A 19,568-nucleotide genomic window follows, 5' to 3' on the forward strand; every position below is an offset into this window, starting at 1 on the left:
AAGATAAAATATAAAATATTTGAATAATTAAAACATCAATTTTGTTTGTGAATAAATACATACAGCAACTTGAGCATTTTCATTTTGTCACTGAAATTTGTGTTTTTTAAGGCTGAAGTTAAAAACAGGCTTAGGTAACTGCAATTTTAAAAAACAGAGTACATATCATAACTATCGTATATTGGAAAAATAGCAATAAATGTGGACTTATTGTATTAAAAGCAGCACAAGATAAAGCTACTATTTGTAAGTATGTAATTATTGACTAAAATCATGACTTAAAATATTTTCTTTTGTAATTCTATTTCATCACTTTGACCATATCTAATTATGCTGCTAAAATTTCTCTTTGAAATAAAGAGGACTACTTCTAATAAAGGAAATAAAGCAGAAAGATGAAATGACATGCCTACATCGCAGTGAAGTTCTTAGAAATCATGTTTCTGCAGGTTGACGGTAAGCAAAGAAAAAGAAAATAGACTGGGTGGTAGAGTCAATGATAAATTAGAGAGAGCACATTCTAGTACAGGAGATCACTGCTACAGTTGAATGCTGTTCTGCAAGAAGATAGTCCAATATTGTCAGTCTGTTTTTTCAAGAGAAGATAAAAACTTAAGTTTTTTTTCCATCTAAACTCTTCTTGTTTTTAAATGTATCAACTGATTCAAAGTTTTGTTAAAAAAATATTGTGGGAGGCTAAAATATGTATGTAGGTAAAAACTGGTCCCTAAATTGCCAACTTACAACCTCTGGCCTGAGTCTATGTTTTCTTCCATTTTCAATGTTTCTAGGCTATAGAGCTTCTATCTAACTTATAATGTGATTTTTAGCGTTAGGTTAATGATTAATTTTGCCATACTGAGTATAGAAATAACAAGTAATAAATAAAATAATTTCTTCCCAATCTGATAATAAAACTACTTGTATTTATTTTTATATGATTCTCATGAATTAAATTACCCTAAATGTCCATGAATCTTACTGGAAATTTTTTCATTGTTACCCAATACAGTTCTTCTCTCATTTTTTTATTGTAATGCTTTGGAATTTAATATAGCATTTTATGCATTAGGCTTTAAAAAGAGAAGCTGAGTCTTCCGTTTATTCAATTTTAACATTAATTATGTAACATAATATTTGATAGGCAGGACATATAAATACTATGGTTATATTCCTTAGCCCACAATACTATGTGATGAAAACGGGAATAAGTTTCTTATTTACTGCTGAAGATGTGTTCAGCTTCTTCTGATACAATGAGCTTTCAGAAAAGGTACCACTACAGTGACATCAGCAAGATGGTGGAAGAGGAGCTTTCTACTATCATCTCCCTGCAGAAGGATCAATTTTGACAGCTACTTATAGACAAGTGTACCTTTATGGGACTCCAGCAGAAAAGTTCCAGCACGCCATTGGAGAAAGAAAAAAATCCCCAAACAGACAAATTGAAGAGGTTTAAGACCAGTTTCATTTCACCTGTATCACACCTCCCTCAAGGCAGCACAGCTCAGTAAAAAGAGAGACTCCTTGCCACCCTCCCCCACCTGTGATTCTCCCACAGGGGAAAGTGAGAGTATAGAGAGTAAGCACCAAGCTTCCCTAGCTGTGTGGGATGCTGCCCAAGAGTCCTACTGTTTTCTTGCCTCATCCAGAATACTGAGGTGATCAGCATGGCTGAGTGGTTGGAAGAGGCTGGGAGCAGAGAAGAGAGGCCATAGGCCCAAGTACCACTCCATGGACTCTGTTGGGAAGCCAACTCATGAGCCATTTGAGATGTTTTGCCTATGGGCCACCTCACAACTAGTCAACAGTTGCCTCAAAAACTCTGCATGCCCCATCCTCCCCCAACTGCTGTAGGCCAGCAGCCCAAGCATGCTCCCATGGACTGAAAGTAAGCATTTTATGCAGACAGTCAACACAACTTTGCAGGATTGGGAGAAGTCATACAACTTGAGCATTTAGGGAACCACCCTAGAAAAAACAAACAGGAGGCTCTCAGGACCTGGTCCAGCTTTGTGGAATCCAGAGAGGGATACATTCTTAAGAATTCCTCCCCAAGAGAGAATAGGAGGTGTGGAGTAGGCACATCCATAGAAAAGGTCTGAGAGAGCCTCAGAATCTTTAACCTGGCTGTTTGGTGAAGACATTTTTCTCTGGAAGCCAGTTAGTAAAGACTGCATTCTCCAAATGCAAAGACAGCAACACAATACTTCAAGGAACCAGAAGAAAAATCAAGAAAACATGATACCACCAAAGAAACATGGTAATATTCCAATAACCAACCCCAAAGACATGGAGATCTATGAATGGCATGAAAAAGAATTCAAAATAATTGTTTTAAGGAAGCTGAGGGAGCTATAAGAGAACACAGACAACTTAATGAAATCAGAAAAACAATACATGAACAAAGTGAGAAGTTCAATAAAGAGATAGAAATCAATAATAAAAACAGATTCTGGAGGTAAAGAAAACAATGAATAAAATGAAAAATGTAACAGAGAGCATCAACAGTAGACTTGATCCAGCAGAAGAAAGAATCTATGAACTTGAAGAGGGGTCATTTAAAAACTTCCAGTCAGAGGAAAAAGAATAAAAAGGATTTATGGGACATCACCAAGATAACTACATTTTCACATTATAGGAATCTTAGATGGAAAAGAAAGTGGAATAGGCTTATTTAAAGAAATAATGGCTGAGAAATTCCCAAATCTAGAGAGCAATATGGACATTCAAATACATGAAGCTCAAAGATCTCTAATAAGGCTGAACCCAATGAAGACATCACACACATTATAATTAAACTGTCAAAAATCAAAGACAAAGAATTTTGAAGGCAAGAGAAAAAGATTCAAAACATACAAGGGAACTCCATAGGTCTATCAGCAGATTTCTCAGCAGAATCCCTGCAGGCCAGAAGAGGCTGACAGCTACACTAATTTGTGAATGGACTATGATATAAAAAGATGTAGATTGTAACATGAAAAATATAAAATAGAAGAGTAAAAGTGTCAAATTTTTGTATATGATTGAAGGTAAGTTGCTAACAGCTTAAAACAGACTATTATAACTACAGATTTTTATATAAGCCTCATGGTAATCACAAAGCAAAATACCTATAGCAGATATATATATATATATGAAATCAAAGCATACTACTACAGAAAATCATCAAATTACAAAGGAAGACAGCAAAGAAAAAGGAACAAAAAAAGTCTACAAAACAGCCAAAAACAATTGACAAGATATAACTAGTAAGTAATTATTGAAAAATAATTACTTTAATCTACCAAGCAAATGGAAAACAAAAAAAGGCAAGGGTTGCAATCCTAGTCTCTGATAAAACAGACTTTAAACCAACAAAGATCAAAAGAGACAAAGAAGGCCATTACATAATGGTAAAGGGATCAATTCAACAAGAAGAGCTAACTATCCTAAATATATATGCACCCAATACAGGAGCACCCAGATTCATAAAGCAAGTCCTGAGTGACCTACAAAGAGACTTAGACTCCCACACAATAATAATGGGAGACTTTAACACCCCACTGTCAACATTAGACGATCAACAAGACAGAAAGTTAACAAGGATACCCAGGAATTGAACTCATCTCTGCACCAAGCGGGCCTAATAGACATCCACAGAACTCTCCACCCCAAATCAACAGAATATACATTTTTTTCAGCACCACGCCACACCTATTCCAAAATTGACCACATACTTGGAAGTAAAACTCTCCTCAGCAAATGTAAAAGAACAGAAATTATAACAAACTGTCTCTCAGACCACAGTGCAATCAAACTAGAACTCAGGATTAAGAAACTCACTCAAAACTGCACAACTACATGGAAACTGAACAACTTGCTCCTGAATGACTACTGGGTACATGACGAAATGAAGGCAGAAATAAAGATGTCCTTTGAAACCAACGAGAACCAAGACACAACGTACCAGAATCTCTGGGACACATTCAAAGCAGTGTGTAGAGGGAAATTTATAGCACTAAATGCCCACAAGAGAAAGCAGGAAAGATCCAAAATTGACACCCTAACATCACAATTAGAAGAACTAGAAAAGCAAGAGCAAACACATTCAAAAGCTAGCAGAAGGCAAGAAATAACTAAAATCAGAGCAGAACTGAAGGAAATAGAGACACAAAAAAACCCTTCAAAAAATCAATGAATCCAGGGGCTGTTTTTCTGAAAGGATCAACAAAATTGATAGACCGCTAGCAAGACTAATAAAGAAAAAAAGAGAGAAGAATCAAATAGACACAATAAAAAATGATAAAGGGGATATCAGCACTGATCCCACAGAAATACAAACTACCATCAGAGAATACTACAAACACCTCTATGCAAATAAACTAGAAAATCTAGAAGAAATGGATAAATTCCTTGACACATACACTCTCCCAAGACTAAACCAGGAAGAAGTTGAATCTCTGAATAGACCAATAACAGGAGCTGAAATTGTGGCAATAATCAATAGCTTACCAACCAAAAAGAGTCCAGGACCAGATGGACTCACAGCCGAATTCTACCAGAGGTATAAGGAGGAACTGGTACCATTCCTTCTGAAACTATTCCAATCAATAGAAAAAGCGGGAATCCTCCCTAACTCATTTTATGAGGCCAGCATCATCCTGATACCAAAGCCGGGCAGAGACACAACCAAAAAAGAGAATTTTAGACCAATATCCTTGATGAACATTGATGCAAAAATCCTCAATAAAATACTGGCAAACCGAATCCAGCAGCACATCAAAAAGCTTATCCACCATGATCAAGTGGGCTTCATCCCTGGGATGCAAGGCTGGTTCAATATACGCAAATCAATAAATGTAATCCAGCATATAAACAGAACCAAAGACAAAAACCACATGATTATCTCAATAGATGCAGAAAAGGCCTTTGACAAAATTCAACAACTCTTCATGCTAAAAACTCTCAATAAATTAGGTATCAATGGGACGTATCTCAAAATAATAAGAGCTATCTGTGACAAACCCACAGCCAATATCATACTGAATGGGCAAAAACTGGAAGCCTTCCCTTTGAAAACTGGCACAAGACAGGGATGCCCTCTCTCACCACTCCTATTCAACATAATGTTGGAAGTTCTGGCCAGGGCAATTAGGCAGGAGAAGGAAATAAAGGGTATTCAATTAGGAAAAGAGGAAGTCAAATTGTCCCTGTTTGCAGACAACATGATTGTATATCTAGAAAACCCCACTGTCTCAGCCTAAAATCTCCTTAAGCTGATAAGCAACTTCAGCAAAGTCTCAGGATACAAAATCCGTGTACAAAAATCACAAGCATTCTTATACACCAATAAAAGACAAACAGAGAGCCAAATCATGAGTGAACTCCCATTCACAATTGCTTCAAAGAGAATAAAGTACTTAGGAATCCAACTTACAAGGGACGTGAAGGACCTCTTCAAGGAGAACTACAAACCACTGCTCACTGAAATAAAAGAGGATACAAACAAATAGAACAACATTCCATGCTCATGGGTAGGAAGAATCAATATCGTGAAAATGGCCATACTGCCCAAGGTAATTTATAGATTCAATGCCATCCCCATCAAGCTACCAATGACTTTCTTCACAGAATTGGAAAAAACTACCTTAAAGTTCATATGGAACCAAAAAAGAGCCCGCATCACCAAGTCAATCCTAAGCCAAAAGAACAAAGCTGGAGGCATCACGCTATCTGACTTCAAACTATACTACAAGGCTGCAGTAACCAAAATAGCAGGTACTGGTACCAAAACAGAGATATAGATCAATGGAACAGAACAGAGCCCTCGGAAATAACGCCGCATATCTACAACTATCTGATCTTTGACAAACCTGACAAAAACAAGAAATGGGGAAAGGATTCCCTATTTAATAAATGGTGCTGGGAAAACTGGCTAGCCATATGTAGAAAGCTGAAACTGGATCCCTCCCTTACACTTTATACAAAAATCAATTCAAGATGGATTAAAGACTTAAACGTTAGACCTAAAACCATAAAAACCCTAGAAGAAAACCTAGGCATTACCATTCACGACATAGGCATGGGCAAGGACTTCATGTCTAAAACACCAAAAGCAATGGCAACAAAAGCCAGAATTGACAAATGGGATCTAATTAAACTCAAGAGCTTTTGCACAGCAAAAGAAACTACCATCAGAGTGAACAGGCAACCTACAAAATGAGAGAAAATTTTCGCAACCTCCTCATCTGACAAAGGGCTAATATCCAGAATCTGCAATGAACTCAAACAAATTTACAAGAAAAAAACAAACAACCCCATCAAAAAGTGGGCAAAGGATATGAACAGACACTTCTCAAAAGAAGACATTTATGCAGCCAAAAGACACGTGAAAAAATGCTCACCATCACTGGCCATCAGAGAAATGCAAATCAAAACCACAGTGAGATACCATCTCACACCAGTTAGAATGGCGATCATTAAAAAGTCAGGAAACAACAGGTGCTGGAGAGGATGTGGAGAAATAGGAACACTTTTACACTGTTGCTGGGACTGTAAACTAGTTCAACCCTTGTGGAAGTCAGTGTGGCAATTCCTCAGGGATCTAGAACTAGAAATACCATTTGACCCAGCCATCCCATTACCGGGTATATACCCAAAGGACTATAAATCATGCTGCTATAAAGACACATGCACACGTATGTTTATTGTGGCACTATTCACAATAGCAAAGACTTGGAACCAACCCAAATGTCCAACAATGATAGACTGGATTAAGAAAATGTGGCACATATACACCATGGAATACTATGCAGCCATAAAAAATGGTGAGTTCATGTCCTTTGTAGGGACATGGATGAAATTGGAAATCATCATTCTCAGTAAACTATCACAAGGACAAAAAACCAAACACCGCACATTCTCACTCATAGATGGGAATTGAACAATGAGAACACATGGACACAGGAAGGGGAACATCACACTCTGGGGACTGATGTGGGGTGGGGGGAGGGGGGAGGGATAGCATTAGGAGATATACCTAATGCTAAATGGCGAGTTAATGGGTGCAGCACACCAGCATGGCACATGTATACATATATAACTAACCTGCACATTGTGCACATGTACCCTAAAACTTAAAGTATAATAATAATAAAAAAAAATAATAATTACTTTAAATGTAAATGGATTAAATTCTACAATGAAAAACAAAATGAATGGGTTTTTTTTAAAAAAAACAAGACAACTCCATATTGCCTACAAGTGACTTACTTCAGATTTAATAACACACATAGTCTAAAAGTTAAGTGATGGGAAAATATATTCTATGGAAACAGAAACCAAAAGAGAGCTGGGAGAGCTATACTTATATCAGGCAAAATAGGCTATTAGTCAAAAACTGTAATAAGAGACAAAGAAAGTCATTATATAATGATAAAGGAGTCAATTCATGAATTCAGTACAATTTACCATTGTAAATATGCACCCAACATTGGAGTACCTAAATATATAAAGCAATATTAAAATACAATGAGAGAAATAGACAGCAATTCAATAGGAAGATACTTCAGTAGTCTACTTTCAACAATGGATAGATCATCCAGACAGGATACCAATAAGAAAAAGATGCACTTGAATTATACTTTAGAGCAAATAGAATTAATAGACATACAAAAAATTCCATCCAGAAGCATCAAAATATACTGTCTTTTCAAGCCCACACAGAAAATTTTCCAGGATATATATATGTTAGGCCACAAAACAAGTCTTAACACATTTAAGATTGAAATCATATCAAGTATTTTTCTGACCACAGTGGTATAAAACTAGAAATCAGTTAAAAAAAGAAAACTGGAAAATTCACAAATATGTGGAAATTAAAGAACATGCTCCTGAACAATCAATGGGCCAAAGAAGAAATAAAAAAGTAAATCTAAAAGTATCTTATGACCTGTGGCTGGGTGCAGTGGTTTACACCTGTAATCCCACCACTTTGGGAGGCCGAGGTAGGTGGATCACTTGAGGTCAGGAGTTTGAGACCAGCCAGGCCAACATGTTGAAACCTAGTCTCTACTAAAACTACAAAAAGTTAGCTGGTCATGGTGGTACACGTCTGTAATCCCAGCTACTCGGGAGGCTGAGGCAGGAGAATCACTTGACCCTGGGAAGTGGAGGTTGCAGTCAGCCAGGATTGCACCACCGCCCTGCAGCCTGGATGACTAAATGAGATTCTGTCTGAAAAACAAACAAACAAACAACAACAACAAAACAAACAAACAAAAAATCTTATGACAAGTAAAAATAGAAACACAACATTCCAAAACTTATGAGATGCTGCAGATGCACTTCAAGGAAAAAGGATTATAGCAATAAATGTCTAACATGAAAAAAGGAGAAAGATTTCAAACAACTTAACTTTACATCTCAAGGAACTAGAAAAGGAAGAACAACGTAACCCCAAAGTTAGAAGAAGGAAGGAAATAACAAAGCTCAGGGCAGAAATAAATAGAGAAAAGAAAATAAATTGAAAAGATAAACAAAATTGAGTTGATTTTTTTTGAAGATAAACAAAATTGACATACCTTTAGCTATACTAGGAGAGAAAGAGAAAAGCCTCAAATAAAAATCAGAAATGAAAGAGGAGACATTACAACTGACACCACAGAAATGCAAAGGACCATGAGACTACTATGAACACTTACATGTCAACAAGTTAGATAAACTAGAAGAAATGAATAAAGTTCTAGAGACATACAACAAAGACTGAATCACGAACAAATAGAAAATCTGAACAGAACAATAATAAGAAGAGAGGTTGAAACAGTAAAAAAAAAACCTCTCATCAAATAAAAGTGCGATACCTTATACTTCACCAGTGAATTATACCAAACATTTAAAGAAGAATTAATACCAATTTTTCTCACACTTTTTCAAAAACATTGCAGAGAAGGGAATACTCCAAATACATTTTATGAGGGCAGCATTACCCTGATAACAAGCCAGACAAGGATACTAACAGAAAAGAAAATTACAGGCCAATATCCCTGATGAACATGGATGCAAAAGTTTTCAACAAAATACTAGCAAATTAATTAAATGGCAAATTAAAAGGATCATTCACCATGATCAGGTAGGGTTTATCCTGAGGATGCAAGGATGGTTCAACATACACAAATCAGGCAGTGTAATACACCATATTAACAAAATGAAGGACAAAATCCAAATGATCATCTCAATAGATGCGAAAACAGCATCTGACAAAATTCAACATGTTTTCATTATAAAAATTAAGTACAGAAAGAATATACCTCTACACAATAAATGTCCCATATGACAAGTCCATAGCTAACATCATACTCAGTGATGAAAGGCTGACATTTTTTCCTCTAAAATCAGGAACAAGCTAACGATGCCCATTCTCACTACTTCTATTCAACATAGTACTGAAGTCCTAGTCACAGCAAGTAAGCAAGAAAAAGAAATAAAAGGCATGCAAGATGGAATGGAAGAAGAAAAATTGTCTCTGTTTGCTGACAACATATTCTTATACATAGAAGACCCTAAAGGCTCCACCAAAAAACTGTTAAAACTAATAAAAAATTCAGTAAATACAGATACAAAAATCAACATACAAAAATCAGTCCATTTCTATACACTAACAATGAATTACATAAGATAGAAATTAAGAATACAATCTTATTTACCATAGCATAAAAATACTTAGGTATAACACTGATGAAAAAAACTGAAGAAGACACAAATAATGGAAAGATGTCATGTGTTCATGGATTGGAAAGATCAATATTGTCAAAATGTCCATACTTCCCAAAGTGATCTATGGATTCGATGCAATCTCTATGAAAATTCCAATGATACTTTTCACAAAAATAGAAAAAACAATCCTAAAATTCGTATGAAACTAAAAAGGACTCCAGATAGCCACAGCAATCTTGAGCAAGAACAACAAAGCTAGAGGCATCACACTTCCTGATTTTGAACTATATAACCTGTAGCAATCAGAACAGTATAGTACTTTATTAAAACAGATAAGTAGAGCAATGGAACAAATATTAAGCCTGAAAATAAGCCCATGCATATACAGTCAACTAATCTTTGACAAAGGTACCAAGAAAATAGAGTGAGGAGAGGATAGTCTCTTCAATAGGTGGTGCTGGGGAAAATAGACGTTCACATGCAAAAAAAAAAAAAAAAAAAAAAAAAAGAAGGAAAAAGAAATTGGATACTTATACACAAAAATCAACTGAAATGGGATTAAAGAATTAAACATAAGACTACTAGAAGAAAATATAAGGGCAAAGCTCCAGCACAATGGTCTTGACAATGATTTTTTGGATATGACACCAAAAGCACAGACAAAAAATGCCAAAATAAACAAGCGGGACTACGTCAAACTAAAAAGTTTCTGCACAGCAAAGGAAACAATCAACAAAATGAAAAGGCAATCCACAGAATAGGAGAAAATACCCAAAACATATAAGGAACTCATACAACTCAATAGTTTAAAAAAAAAAATCTAATTAAAAAATAGGCAAAGAATGTGAATAGACTTTTTTCCCCAAAGAAGAGATACAAATGGCAACAGGTACATGAAAAGGTGTGCAAAATCACTAATCATCAGGGAACTGCAAATAAAAACTACCATGAGATATTACCTCACACATGTTAGGATGGCTATTACAAAAAAGTCACAAGATCACAAGTGTAGGTGAGGATGTGGAGAAAAGAAAACTCATATACATTATTGGTGGGAATGTAAACTGGCTGTGCCATTATGGAAAACAGTACGCAGGCTTCTCCAAAAATTAAAAATGGAATAACCATATGATCCAGCAATCCCACTTCTGGGTATATATCCAAAGGAAATAAAATCACTATCTTGAAGAGACACCTACACTCCCACGTTCATTGAAGCATTATTCACATTAGTCAAGATATAGAAACAACCCAAGTGTCTGTCAGCAGATGAATGGATAAGAAAATTATTTTATATAGACATATATAATGAAATATCATTCCATCTTAAATGAGAAAGAAATAAAGAAATCCTGGGGCACATAATGCTAAGTGAAATAAGCCAGATACAAATACTGTATGATCTCACTTATATGTGGAATCTAAAAAAGTCAAACTCATAGAAACAGAGAGAGCTTATCAGGGATTGGGTGGAAATAGGGAGATGTTGCTCAAAGGGTACCAGCTTTCAGTTATAAGGGGGATCAGTTCTAGAGATCTAATATAGTGTAGTTACGAATAATGTATAGTATACTTTAAATTTGTTAAGAGAGTAGATCTTAGGTATTCACGTCATACACACAGAAAAGGTAAATATGTGAGGTGACGGATACATTAATTAGCTTGATTATGGTAATCATTTCACAGCATATATGTATATCAAAACATTACATTGTACACCTTAACTGTATACAATTTTTGTCAATTATATCTCAGTGAAATGGGGAAAAAAAGGTAAGGCTGTTGTGATGGTTAATACAGAGTGTCAACTTGATTGGATTGAAGGATACAAAGTGTAGATCCTGGGTGTGTCTGTGACGGTGTTGCCAAAGGAGATTAACATTTGAGTCAGTGGCCTGGGAAAGGCAGACCCACCCTTAATCTGGTTGGGCACAATCTAATCAGCTGCTAGCTAGGCTAGAATATAAGCAGGCAGAAAAATGTGAAAAGAGAGACTGGCCTAGCCTCCCAGACTACATCTTTCTCCCATGCTGGATGCTTCCTGCCCTCGAACATTTGACTCCAAGTTCTTCAATTTTGAAACTCAGACTGGCTCTCCTTGCTCCTCAGCCTGTAGATGGCCTATTGTGGGACCTTGTGATCGTGTGAACTAATACTTAATCAACTTCCCTTTATATATATTCCATCAGTTCTGTCCCTCTAGAGAACCCTGACTAATACAGTTGTTAATTTCAGAAAGAATTTAAAATGATTTTCTAAATGAAAGGTCATATTAACCAATTACCTTAAGTTAATGCTTAGTATGAACTTAGGATTAATTCACTATGCATGAAATTATGTAGATGGTAATTATTAAGTCTGTAAATTATTTCAGACACTTCTTCTTCTCCTATACTATGGCAAAACAATCTCAAAGGTATATGCATCTAATAAAAAAGATTCAAATACATGAAGCAAAATCTTTTTAAAAATGAAAGCAAAGCCATATAATAGTTGGAGATTTTAACACAGCACTCTCAATAATTGATAGAATGAGAGTAGAAAAAAATCAGAAAGAATATAAAAGATTGAAAACAACATTCTCAACCAAGTTTATCTCATAGATATCTATAGAACACTATGTAGCCAATAACTGCAGAAAACATTACTTTCCAAGTATACATAGAACATTCACCAAGAAAAGAGTATTCTCTAATCTTTTTCTTTCTTTTTTTCTAAGACAGGATCTCACTCTACAGTGGTGCGATCATAGCTCACTGTAGCCTCCACCTCTTGAGCTCAAGTGATCCTCCCACCTCAACCTCCTGAGTAGCTGAGACTACAGGCATGTGCTACCACACCCAGCTAATTTTTTATTTTTTGTGTGGACAAAGTCTCACTATGTTGCCCAGGGTGGTCTCCAACTCCTGGGCTCAGGAAATCCTCCCAACTTGGCCTCCCAAAGTGCTGAGATTACAGGCATGAGCCACCACACCTGGCTTATTCTCTAATCTTAATGCAATTAAATTATATATGAACAACAAAAAATTCTAGAAAATTTCAAATATTTGGAAATTAAAACAAAACAGTTCTAAGTAACCCAGAGGTCAAAGAACTCACAATGTGAATAAAATAGTTTGAACTAAAAGCTATAAAATATAACATCAAATTTTGGAAATGGAAAAGAGCAAAAGAAACTGAAAATAAATAAGAAAATAATAACTGTAAGAGCAAAAATTAATAAGCTAGAAAAAAGACAAATTACAGAAAAGAGTACCAAAGCCAAAATTTGGTTCTTTGAAAATATTAATAAAATTGATAAATCTCAAACAAGACTGATGAAGAAAAACAGTGAAAACACAAATTATCAATACCAGAAATGAAAGCATACATCACTACAGATTTTATAAATATTAATATTAAACGGCATAACAAGAGAATGTTATGATCAATTTTATGTCAATAAACTGGACCACATGGATATAACATAAATTTCTTAAAGACACAAAATAAAAAACTGAAACAAGGCCAGGCATGGTGGCTCACACCTATAATCCCATACTTTGGCAGGCTGAGATTGAAGAATCCCTTGAGCTTAGGAGTTTGAGACCAGCCTAGACAACACAGGAAGATGTAGTCTCTACTAAAAATAAAAATTAAAAATTAATTAGCCCAGCGTGGTGGCCAGCTACTCAGGAGGCTGAGGAGGGAGGATCTCTTGAGCTCGGGAGATTGAGCCTGCAGTGAGATATGACTGGGCCACTGCACTGCAGCCTGGGTGACAGAGGGAGACCTTGTCTCAAAAAAAAAAAAAAAGAAAGAAAATCCCACAAGAAATTAAAACAAACAAACAAACAAACAAATAGCCCTTTTCTCTTAAGGGAGTTAAATTTTTAATAACAGGTTTTCACAAAGAAAATATCAAGCCTGGCTGGTTTTACTAGTGAAATCTATTCTAAGGAAGAAATAATACCGATCCTAAAATTCTTTTAAAAATAAATAAAGATTCTATTTTGAGAAACCAGAATGCATCTGATACCAAAACTTATCAAAGACATCACAAGAAAAATATTTACAAATTACAAGAAAAATATTTACAAATTTAAACACAGATGCAAATACCCACAATACAACATTATCAATTAAGTTAAATACAATAACACATAAAAAAATACATCAGGATCACATGGGGTTTATCCTAGAAATATAAGCTTGGTTTGAGGTTGGGCCCGTTGGCTCACGCCTGTAATCCCAGCACTTTGGGAGGCTGAGATGGGTGGATTGCTTGAGCTCAGGCATTGGAGACCAGCCTGGGCAACATGACAAAACCCCATCTCTACAAAAAATACAAAAATTAGCCAGGCATGGTGGCACACACCTGCAGTCCCAGCTACTCAGGAGGCTGAGGTGGGAGGATGCTTGAGCCCAGGAGGTTGAGGCTGCAGTGTGCTGTGATCACACCACTGCACTCCAGACTTGGCAACAGAGCAAGACCCTGTCTCAAAAAAAAAATCTTGGTTTGAGATTGTCAAATCTATCAGGTCACTCAGCATATTAATAGGATAAAGAATAAAAAATACAATCAATACATGTACAAATTATACTCTAGGCCCAGTACAGTGCATTAAAGCAAGAAAATGAAATAAAAGGCATAAAGATTCAAATAGATTGTCTCTATTTCACGACAACATGACTGTTTTATCAAAAAAATCCTGAGCATCTGTAAAACAATTAGAATATGGGAATTTAGGCTGGATGTGTAATTCCAACACTTTGGGAGGTCGAGTCATGCGGATCACTTGAGCCCAGGAGTTGGAGACCAACCTGGGCAACATGGCGAAACCCTGTGTCTACAAAAAGTACAACTAGCTGGACATAACAGTGTGCGCCTGTAGTCTCAGCTACTCAGGGGGCTGAGGTGGAAGGATCGCTTGAGCCCAGGAGGTGGAGGTTTCAGTGAGCCGAGATTGCACCACTGCTCTCCAGCCTGGATGACAGAACCAGACCCTGTCTCAAAAAAGAAAGGAATATGGGAATTTAGAAAGGTCACAGAATACAAAGTTAATATACAAATATCAATGGAATTTTCAAAAGTTTTATTAACAATAGTGTCAAAACCATAAATTACTCAGGAATTGATTTAGTAAAGTACATGCAGGACCTTACACTTAAAAGTACAAAACATAGCTGGGAGAAATTAAAGACATAAATAAATTGAGGGATATACCATGTTCAAAAATTGTAAAATTCAATAGGGTTTAATACTCAGTTTTTCCCTCAATTGATCTATAGATTCAACATAACACCATTCGTAAGTCCAGCAGGTTTTTCTGTGGACATTAACAACTGATGCAAACATTTACATGAAAATGCAAATCAGCTAGCATATTGGAAGAACTCTTATAAAAAACATCAAAGTTAATGGAACTTAAACTACCTGTGTTCCTGCATATTCTCACTCATAGGTGGGAATTGAACAATGAAAACACTTGGACACAGGGAGGGGAACATCACACACCGGGGCCTGTCATGTGGTGGGGGGAGGGGGAGGGATAGCATTAGGAGATATACCTAATGTAAATGGCGAGTCAATGGGTGCAGCACACAAACATGGCACACGTACACAAACCTGTACGTTGTGCACATGCACCCTAGAACTTAATGTATAAAAAAAAAACCAAAAAAAACCTACCTGTGTTCATGACTACACTCTATAGTTACAGTAATCAAGTCAGTGTAGTACTGGCACAGGACTGACCGATCAACAAAACAAAACAGAAAATCCATAAATATACTACAGATACAAATCATACCAAAAATTATTTTGAGACAGATCATAGATGTAAATGTAAGGACTAAACAATAAGGCTTTTGGAAGAAAACATAAGAAAATATTTTCTTAAGTTGAGGTAGGCAAAGATTCCTTAGGACACAAAACACAATGACTAGAAAGAAAAATTATTTAAAAATTGGAATTAAAAACAGAAAAATTAAAAGCTTATATGGATAAAAACACCATTTAAAAAGCAATGGGAAAGCCACAGAACGTGACAAAACATTTGTAAAACTTATGAATGACTACCACTTGAAAAGGTAAACAACCCAATTAAAAATAGGCAAAAGATTTGAATAGACAGTACAAAAGGAGATATATAATGGCCAATAAATGTATGAAAACATGTTTAACATTATCATCAGAAAATGGAAATGGAAATTTCACTGAAATACCACTCTACTCCCACCAGAAGAAGACTGAAAAGACCAAATATTGACAAAGATGCGCAGCAAGTAGAACCCTCAGACATTGTCAGTGAGAGTGAAATATGCTACAATCACTTTGGAAAAACATCTGGCAGTTTCTTTTAAAACTAAACTAAGTTCACATGTAATCTATTGCCCAGCAATTCTACTCCTAAGTATTTACCCAAGTAAAATGAAAACATATGCTCACAAAATGATAGTACACATATGTTCATAGCAGTTTACTCATAACAGCTAAAAACTAGAAACAACCCAGGTGTCCATCACAGCAGAATGGAAAAACTGTTTATTATGATGGAATACTGCTCAGCAATAAAAAAGAATAAACTACTTTTTTTTTTTTTTTAAGAGAACTCCTAGACTCAAGTGATTCTCCTGCCTCAGGCTCCCAAGTACCAGGGCTTACAGGTGTCTGCCACTGGCGCTTGGCTAGAGTGAACCACTTCTGTATACAACAATGTAGACAGATCTCAAAAACATTAGGCTTAAAGAAGATTTACAATAGAGTATGAGGTTCTGGAACAGGCAAAACTAAACCATGGTGAGAAAAAAAATCAGAATGATGGTCGTCTCTTAGGAGGAGTAGGGAGAGGCAACTATTGACTGCAAAGGACTATAATGACTTTTATGGACTGAATGTTTGTGTCCCCCCAAAACCCATATGTTGAAATCCTAAATCCCCAATTTGAAGATGAGGCCTTTGGAAGGTAACTAGGTCATGACAGTGGAGCCCTCCGAATGGGAATAGTAGCCTTCTAAGAAGGATCCCAGAGAGCTCTTTTCCCCACTCTTTCTGCCACGTGAGGATATAATGAAAAAACAACAGTTCACAACCCAGAAGAGGGCCCTCACCAGACTCTAACCATGCTGACACTTTGATCTTGGATTTCCAGCCTCCAGTACTGAGAAATAAATTTCTGTTTTAAGATCTCCAGTCTATGGTAACTTGTAATCACAGTCCAAACTGACTAAGGCAAAGATTAGAGGAATTTTGGAGGTAAAGCCAATGTTCCGTATCTCAATAGGATTTTTTAAGTGTGTGCATTGGTCAAAAACCAGAGAAAGCATAGTTAAAATTTTGCATGTCACTGTACATAATCTTGCCTTAACAGAAAAAAGTAAACAAATAATTGAACTGTGGATAATGTTACCATGCTGAAGTACTTAGAGGAAAGTACATTAATGACTGCAATTTACTTTGAAATAATCAAAAAATAAGATGGATTAATAAATGGATAGAGAGAAGAACAGACATGTATGAAGAAAGTATAGTAAAATGTTAATGGTAGAATCTTGGTGGTAAATATAAAGTTGTCACTATAAAATTCTGTTAATATAAGATACTGGAAAAGCAAGCAAACAGTAAACTTTTCTTAAGAGTATGTTTCGTTTTTTTTTTTTTTTTTTTGAGATGGAATCTCACTCTGTCGCCTAGGTTGGAGTGCAGTGGCGTGATCTTGGCTCTCTGCAACCTCCGCCTCCTGGGTTCAAGTGATTCTCCTGCCTTAGCCTCCCAAGTAGCTGGGACTACAGGCACATGCCACCATGCCCGGCTAATTTTTGTATTTTTAGTAGAGACGGTGTTTTGCCATGCTGACCAGGCTAGTCTCGAACTCCTGACCTCAGGTGATCCACCTGCCTCAGGTGTCCCAAAGTGCTGGGATTACAGGAATAAGCCACTATGCCTGGCCTCCAAGAGAAATTTTCAGCAAAATGTAATTTATATTTTGGGAATATAAAATATTTCTGCTTATTGAACGATCAGTGCCTGATACATGCCCAAATTAAAGAGCAAAAATGTTTCCTAACTCTGAAAAAGAATAACAATAATCTTGGCCTTTGACTAAGCAACGACACAGAGTTTCCTGATTCATATTCTTATAACTTGTTTTAGGGTGATATTTGCAAACATTTAAAGATTATAATGTAACTTACATATACCCCAAGGAAGCCTCAAGCAGAGCTCAAAAAATACTACATGGTTTTGATGTCCAGATATCCTTTCAAGGAATTTTATACCTTGTTAAACATAATTAGGTTTTAAGAAATGATTTCCGATCATTTGTACTAATATATAAACCTTATTACAGGGCAAATAAACCATGAAGCCTTTATAGTACTATAAGCATTTCCTTGCTTTTGTTGGCAAACACTAATTTTAACTAGTATGTACATGAATGTATGCATGTGTTTGTATGTATCTGTATATTCTTTGATATTTGCAAAGTGCTCAAGCATGAATGCTCTGTCAGGTTATACATTACCTCCAGTATAGGGTTTCCAGTTATAATACTTTCCTCGGAAAGGCATATTGTCAAAGTCTGCACACTGTTTCTCTCGAAAATCTCGGGAACCCAAAGGGCATGGCTAAAATAAAATAAAATCATAAATGGTACCATTGTTGGAAAATACCAAAAGCAAGGGACAATGTCCCTAAAATGAACTCCATCAAGTTAACTCACTACCTTATTCTGTGGCTATAATTCTGGCATTTACTTTACTGTTTTACAATCAGTATTCAGACTGAAGTGTGTGAATTATAATCTTAACTATAGAAGATATAACTGAGGTAATTTAAACAAAGCGTTACACAATTTCCCTATAAATTTACAGTTGGATACATGTCATAATCCTCTTTGTAGTCCATCAGGTATCTCCTTATAAAGACACATAAAACCTAGATGAAGAAATTAAAACACAAAATCCTTTGTGGTAACAGTATTTGAGGTCCAATTGCCATAGCAACTCCCTGATCTTTATTTAAAAAAATCAAGAAGTAGGTTTGTAACGACATTCAGCCCTATTAATTGTGGTTTGGACTCCTACTACTATAGCTATTTACTGTTTAGCCTTGACAAAAACCATACTTTAAATGAGGAATAAAGTAGGCAAAATGCTAGACCTCAAGTATAAACATCTTGAAATTAAAGGGATTTGGACTTATTAAGATTTACATTTAATTTATTAACATCACAGAAAATAAAATACAAAATGGCCCAAAACATGTACATTTGTTTGAGGTGTGGAGAGGGATGTTAAGAGGGTGAAAAAAGGATTATCTGTTTTTAAAAGTTGGAAATGTTCCTTCATTCAGAAATGCTTCTGAAGTTTTTTAAAGACAAACATCCTAAACTCAACCTTTAAGTTCACAAAGAATTATAAAGCTCATAGTGTTTGAGTGATGTGACTTAATTTGACTTATCTTGTAAAGTTCAACAGCTGTAGTACTTAAAAACTAAAAATATTGATTTTGAAAGACTGACTGAGAAAATATTCTCCTTAAATATGGAAAAAGAGAATATGTCACTAGAGAAAATTCTGAATTGGGAATAAATAACAAGTATGTTACAGGCACACCCAGAGATTGTTTTGAGGACTTTTTACTACCCTCCCTTAGATCTCTGTGTTTGCTTTATATAGTTTTCTGAGGACAGTACATTGTAAATGGTCACTTTGAAGCATATGCAGTAACAATAGACCACAATGTGCAAATATTTGCATGGTCATCATTACTTCCTATATAATACAGTTCAATTTTCACCACATTAAGTCCAAAGCCTCAGATTCTGAAAATAGTGGCAGCAGGTCCACACTCTGTTATGAGCCCTGCATTTTAAAATGTTTTTAGCACA

The 19,568-nt window shown here is 35.8% G+C and overlaps 1 protein-coding gene across 6 annotated transcripts in view; it reads right to left on the bottom strand.

Annotated features, from left to right (window-relative positions):
• The window catches only part of ADAMTS6 (ADAM metallopeptidase with thrombospondin type 1 motif 6), a 331,625-nt gene that overhangs the window by 73,064 nt on the left and 238,993 nt on the right, over positions 1–19,568 (bottom strand). For all 6 annotated transcript variants that reach the window (XR_010126390.1, XR_010126391.1, XM_054487509.2 and 3 more), the window contains one exon: positions 18,201–18,303. Coding sequence is in view for 4 of the 6 variants with exons in the window: in XM_054487509.2 (XP_054343484.1) it covers positions 18,201–18,303 (103 nt within the window). In the remaining 2 variants the exon portion in view is untranslated. The remainder of the gene's footprint in view (positions 1–18,200; positions 18,304–19,568) is intronic.

This window comes from Pongo pygmaeus, chromosome 4, assembly GCF_028885625.2.
Source record: "Pongo pygmaeus isolate AG05252 chromosome 4, NHGRI_mPonPyg2-v2.0_pri, whole genome shotgun sequence".
Lineage (NCBI taxonomy): Eukaryota > Metazoa > Chordata > Mammalia > Primates > Hominidae > Pongo > Pongo pygmaeus.